The following is a 6,000-nucleotide window of genomic DNA, read 5'->3' on the forward strand; positions in this document are numbered from 1 at the left end:
ATGTTATAGAAAATAGCATTTAGATGGTCAGTATGGCCTAGAGGTTGAATGTCGGCTCTAGAGTCAGAAAGTGTGCCTTGTTTTCCTTAGCTATGGAATGGGGATAATGTTATTATCCACGTCACAGGTGGTTGTGAGGATTAAGCAAGTTACTTGTCCACAGAAATTCCCCCCATACTCCACATCTCTTGTTAGCATCCCATCTACGTAATCCATTTTGGAAGGTGCTGGTTGTAAAACTCGAGAGTGCTTTTGGCTGCAAGAGCAATGCCCAGTTAAAAATGCTTAGAACATGGGGCGCCTGGGTGGCTCAGTCGGTTAAGTGTCTGACTTTGGCTCAGGTCATGATCTCATGGTCTGTGAGTTCGAGCCTCACATCAGACTCTGTGCTGACAGCTCAGATCCTGGAGCCTGCTTTGGATTCTGTGTCTCCCTCTCTTCCTGCCCCTCCCCTGCTCTCTCTCTTTCTCTTTCTCTAAGTAAACAAACATAAAAAAAAAGAACTTTAAAAAATGCCTCAAACAATTGGGCTCTTTTTCTCATAGAACAAGGATTTTGGAGGTGTACATAACTGGTGTTGGCACAGTGCTTAAAGTTTAGAATCTCAGTAAACCAGAACACAGGGGAAAGGAAGGAAAAAATAAGATAAAAACAGAGAGAGAGACAAACCATGAAAGACTCTTAAATACAGAGAACACACTGAGGGTTGCTGGGGGTAGGGGGCGGGCTCGACGGGTGACTGGCGTTAGGAGGGTACTTGCTGGGATGAGCGCTGGGTGTCGTAGGTATGTGACGAATTGCTGGATTCTACTCCTGAAACCATTATTACACTCTATGTTAACTGACTCGGGTTTAAATTAAAAAAAAGAAGAAGCGCAGACTCTCGGTGATCCCGTTGGTCTTCCCTCAAACCCTCAGGATGGTGGTGGCCGCTCCGTGCCTCACACACTCACACAGCCGCACTCAGAGACATGCAGCAGGTGCAGTCTCAGGGCGCAGCCTGCTCCCCCAGTGCCTCTCAAGGGGAGGAGGGCCTTCTCCGGAAGACCTCCACAGTGGGTCCTGTCTTGCTGACCAGACATTGCTTCATTGACCAATTGTAGGACAAAGAAAGGCTGGGAAAGTGAGCATCGGGCTATTTGCAACGTTGGTAAAGAGAGAAGGGGGTTGGGAATGGCTTTGGGTGGCCACTCATCACCTGCCCCCCTGCTTTGGGGACGCACAGCTTCCCATCATAGGGACAGGAAAGCTAAGCCATGGAGAGAAAAAGGGGCGAAAATCTGCAGGCTCTAACTCCCATTCGCAGTAGTTAATTCAACAAACACACTGAGCACCTGACCCCCCTACCCCACCCCATGCACGGAGGTTGCAGAGGTAAACACAAGAGACTGGGGCTCTGGACTTCAGGAGCTTGCTGGGACCCAGGGGCCGTCTTGTGGCTGTGTGTGTAAGCTGTCACTTACTGTGTACACACCACATGCACTGTGCACGTTACACAGAAGTCACTCAGTATAACAGGTCCAGCCCCATATTACACCGCAAACAGGGTCAGTGTGGTTGTGAAACTTGCCTAGAGCTCATAGGCTATGGAGTCAGATTTGATGCCAAAAAAAAAAAGTAACATTCTGTGTCAGTTGATAGATGTTTGACCCCTCAGAGCTGTTTGCTCTTCTTAAATTAAGTTGTCATTATAGGATTCCAGCCAGGTAATTTTCAGAATGGCCTTTAAGACTCTATTGATTCTGTCAGGGTCACTTTGGCTGTAAGCGTGCGTGTGCATGCGTGCGTGCATGTTTACAAGCCTCATTGAAATCAACTGTTATTTCCTTAGTGATATCTGCTGTTAAAAAAATACTTGCTGAGGGATACCTGGCTGGCTCAGTTGGAAGAGCATGTGACTCTTGATGTTGAGGTTGTGAGTTCAAGCTCCATGTTGGGGGTAAATATTACTTAAATAAATAAACTTAAAATACTGGTACACCTGGGTGGCTCAGTTGCTTAAGCATCCGACTCTTGATTTCAGCTCAGGTCATGATCTCCCGGTTTGTGGGATCGAGTCTCACGTTGGGCTCTGCACTGACAGCGTGGAGCCTGCTTGGGATTCTCTCTCCCTGTCCCTCTCTGTCCCTCCTCTACTCATGTACACTCTCTTTCAGAAATAATTTAAAAATTAAATTAAGAAATACTTGCTGAGCCAGCTGTGCCCTAGGACAATGCTGTCTTTTCTCACAGTGGTTCATTAGCACAAACCTTTATACCCACAGCCATTCCAAACCTTCATTTATATCTGTGTTCACAACCCAGCTTCCACCTTGAGATCAGTGCTTTGCTAATTGTGGGTGCCCACGTTGACTTCTACAGGAGTGCTCCAGGCCTGGACTATTTCTGTTAAAGTGTGGGCTGCCTCAGCTCTATCCTTGGATCATCCCTTTTGGAGAAGGGAGAGCAGTACCTCCTTGCAATTTAAAATTTATTCTCCCGTCTTTTCATGGAGTGACAGAATCTTGGGCTCATTCCAGACTTGACCAAGAGCCTGAGCTGCATGTAAATGACCACAGATGGCCCTTGCAAGGATGACCATGACTTCTCTGTAGACCGTCCATTCCAAACAAGTAGGCAGAGGGCAGTCTAGGTCGTACTGATGTCTTCCAGTCACGGTGCAGAGGCTCTCTGCTGCCCAAATAGCAGAGGAATATAGAAGGTGTTCACTCTGTTGTCCAAAGTAGCACACCTGTCTGCAATCTGTTAGGCAGGAGAAGGAAGACCACTTGGTTCAGGGAGGTAAACCAGATGGCTTAATTTGTCTTTCCACATTCTTTTCCCCAACCAGGTTCCCGTTGTTTACTGCTGTGTATCAGATCTGCTATGAAGGCAAACCCGTGCAAGAGATGCTGTCTTATCTCCAGAGCCATCCAGAGCACGTATAAAGGGGCTCAGGCGGTGTGTGGGGGACCATGCTGCCTTTCTGATCGGTCTTTCTTGTTCAGATGGAAACTGGGACTTGGCAATATGATGTCCGCTTGACCGTAATCCCATCATGGGTGTGCGTATGACTTTTTACCTGTTTAGTTTTGAATTGCGAGATGCAGTTTGTTGGCTAAGATGTGATGGGCAACAACTAGACACGTGTGAGTGTGTGTGTCTGTGTTCATTTCTCATGCTGTGGATGTTTCTATGAACCAAAATTAAAGGTCCTTTTTAAAAATTACTTTGAAAATTTCCCACCATGGTAGCTTTGCAGATGGGAACTAGCTCAGCTAAATTTTGTACCATGAGTCCATATGCATTTGAGTGAAGGAATTTTTTTTCCCTCATCATCTTGATGTTAAAACTGAACCAGCATTAACATGGTAGAACGGGGGAGTGAGTGTGTTCAAAGATCAACATACTGTAACTTAAACTCTATCTCAAAGCCAGCATAGTTAACTACTTCGATTGTGGGTTGATTTTCTTTTTTTTTTTTTTTAACAATTAGATATTTTTAATTAGGTGATCCACTTATATATCTTCCTCTTGCCGCAGTTTTCTGCATTTTTAGCCTCTTTTCTCTTCGTCAGCTGCCAGAACGTGCTTTCATAAAGGCTAGGCAGTGGCGGAAGGCAGAAAATGCATCAGGGACTTTCCTGCTGTGACTGACGCATTCTTCTGATTAAAGACACTCATGTGATGCTTTTTGTTAGGCAGACCTTTGTACAAACATCTCTTCTCAGATCCACTGAAAGAGGGGGGCTCCTCCTACTCCTCTTTTGAGTTGCAGTCGCTGTGCCTGGCGTGAAGGGGTGGAGCTGGGAGTCAAGTCCAGTGTTCCCCGCAACCCACCAGAGGCTTCCAGCCGCTGACATTTGTATGGGGCATTGTCTAGATGGATGCCACTCAGAGCACGGTCCCCACTCCATCAGCTTCACTTGGAGTCTCTTAGAAATGCCGGGTCCTGGGTCCCACTCCAGACCTCTGAAGCAGGGTGAGGTATCTATACTTTAATCTGCCTTCCATGCCTTCCTAATGCTCACTACAAGTTGAGAACCACTACTTTTGAAACTCTACCCAGATTGGCACTTCTCAAATCATGTTCCATAGCAAATGAGTGTCCTGGCATCACAGGCTGTTCAGGTGTCCTCTGGCAAGGTCAAGTGTGTCTGGGAAAAGATGCCTCTGCACACCCCTCTTGAAGGTGTAGAATGTGTTCAGTGTGTCAGTGGAACGTCTCTGAGCCAGCAAGTTCCCAAACACATCAGACCACGGGGATGTTCTTGGCAAAGAAACTTGCTGAGTTTTCAAGGGACTGCTGCTCTAGGCTGAGGTGACCTGGGGATGGCTTGAGCATACCCTTCGCTCCCTGCACAAGTTAGGATGAATAACTACGCACCTGTGGTATTGTCAGCTCTGAGCTTTAACAGTTCAGGCCTGCCATGACTCTTCGATGTTGATGAAGCTTTATCTAAGGTGACACTGTCAAGTACAACCAAGTAGGTGTCGACCTCGCTGAAACGCACATTATGTCAAATAAGTGCTTTTAATTCTAGAATTAGAATGGGAATCACTGCGTCTTCTTAGATGAGATTGATTTCAGAATAGCATTATACTTACCTTACACAGCACTTGGTAAGTGTTAAGGGAACATAAGAATGTCACTTACATATTCATGGATTTTCAGTCACTTTGTAGGATTTTGACTTTTTTTTGCGGTTTGGGACTTTTCCCCTTCTATATCTGAAATGATTTTTGTGGGAATTTTAAAAACTCAATCCAAAACATAGGCATTTTAAATCCCTATACACAGTATATGAAAGCACACAAAATCTACACGTTTTATTGATTTTACTGTTAAGTTAATCAAATTTTGCTTATCTCATAATTAGTCTTTTTTAAAATTTGTATATAGGTAACAAAGAATTACTTTTTAAGATATGTAAAGGGCTGTAAGCTAATTGTGGTGTCTATTAAGTAAGCTAATTAGACGTGAGGGGTTAGGGTCTTATCTTACATATATTCTCATCTGCATTCAAGCTTCCTAATCTGGGTTTTGTACTTGATAGTTTTTTCTTTACGAATGTTCTCTCACCAATCTGAAGTCTGCTGACCTTACCTCTTGAACATACTTACACTATCCTGCACATGACGGAAAAAGACAAATTTGTAAGTTTGTGCTCTGCTAACTGTAGATATTTATTACTCTACGAGTTATCTATTTTTGTAACCACCTGTGGTCCATCATTGATTTTAATTCTCATTTCTTACTAATTATGGTAATAGGGAGGGAGACATCTAGAAGAAAAGCTTAATTTGTACTAGTCTAGCCAATCTGTGAATGTAAAAACTACACTGTTGCCTTGCTATAATCCAGCCTACTATAATGTGGAACAAATCTCTGTCTTGAAATCCATCCGATCAGGTTGGAGTTCAGATAAACTCCTGGTTTTTCATTCAGCTCGTAACTAAAACCTGGCCCCATGGCATCGGCCCACGGAGGAATGAGGCACCCGTGTGCAAAGGGATCTTTCATTTTTTCCACCACTTCTAATCCAAGAGCCTTTTACTTACGTGCGTACTGTATCTGTTTACATACTGTAGGTGGATATAATGTAAAAGCTTGATTTAATAAACATTTTAATGCCCCAAACCCATGCTACTGGCCATTTTTTTCAAAAATTGGCTTAGTTAAGAGTGTTATTTATTTAGGTTGGGTCTTTTTTTTTTCCTGAATTGTGTTGCGTTAACAATAATAAAAAGGTGATTTTTAAAAGAAATTTCTCGTCTCTAATCTCCTCAGACACATCTGTTTCCATTTGCCTTTGTTCCTGCTCATTGCTTGGTGATATTTTTATGTAATCATAATTGTAGGATGGAGGCGTTCTAGCCGTACAGTGGGCTAATACTGTTTAACCCCCCACTCCCACCGCCTCAAATACCTACAAAAGCTAGGAACATATAACCAATGTCCCTTTTATACGCAGGGCTGATCTCACTAGAATGTGAGGGAAATCCCCAGAAGGCTGAGAT

General features: G+C 44.0%; 1 protein-coding gene across 1 annotated transcript in view; it reads left to right on the forward strand.

Annotated features, from left to right (window-relative positions):
* The window catches only part of GPD1L (glycerol-3-phosphate dehydrogenase 1 like), a 55,436-nt gene extending 49,816 nt beyond the window's left edge, over positions 1-5,620 (forward strand). Inside the window, exon 8 of the mRNA XM_039249835.1 lies at positions 2,831-5,620. Within this exon, the coding sequence (XP_039105766.1) occupies positions 2,831-2,927 (97 nt within the window). The 3' untranslated portion in view covers positions 2,928-5,620. The remainder of the gene's footprint in view (positions 1-2,830) is intronic.
* Positions 5,621-6,000: the final 380 nt, after the last annotated feature.

The sequence above is a fragment of the Hyaena hyaena genome, unplaced genomic scaffold (genome assembly GCF_003009895.1).
Source record: "Hyaena hyaena isolate Hyena2069 unplaced genomic scaffold, ASM300989v1 scaffold_350, whole genome shotgun sequence".
Classification (NCBI taxonomy): Eukaryota; Metazoa; Chordata; class Mammalia; order Carnivora; family Hyaenidae; genus Hyaena; species Hyaena hyaena.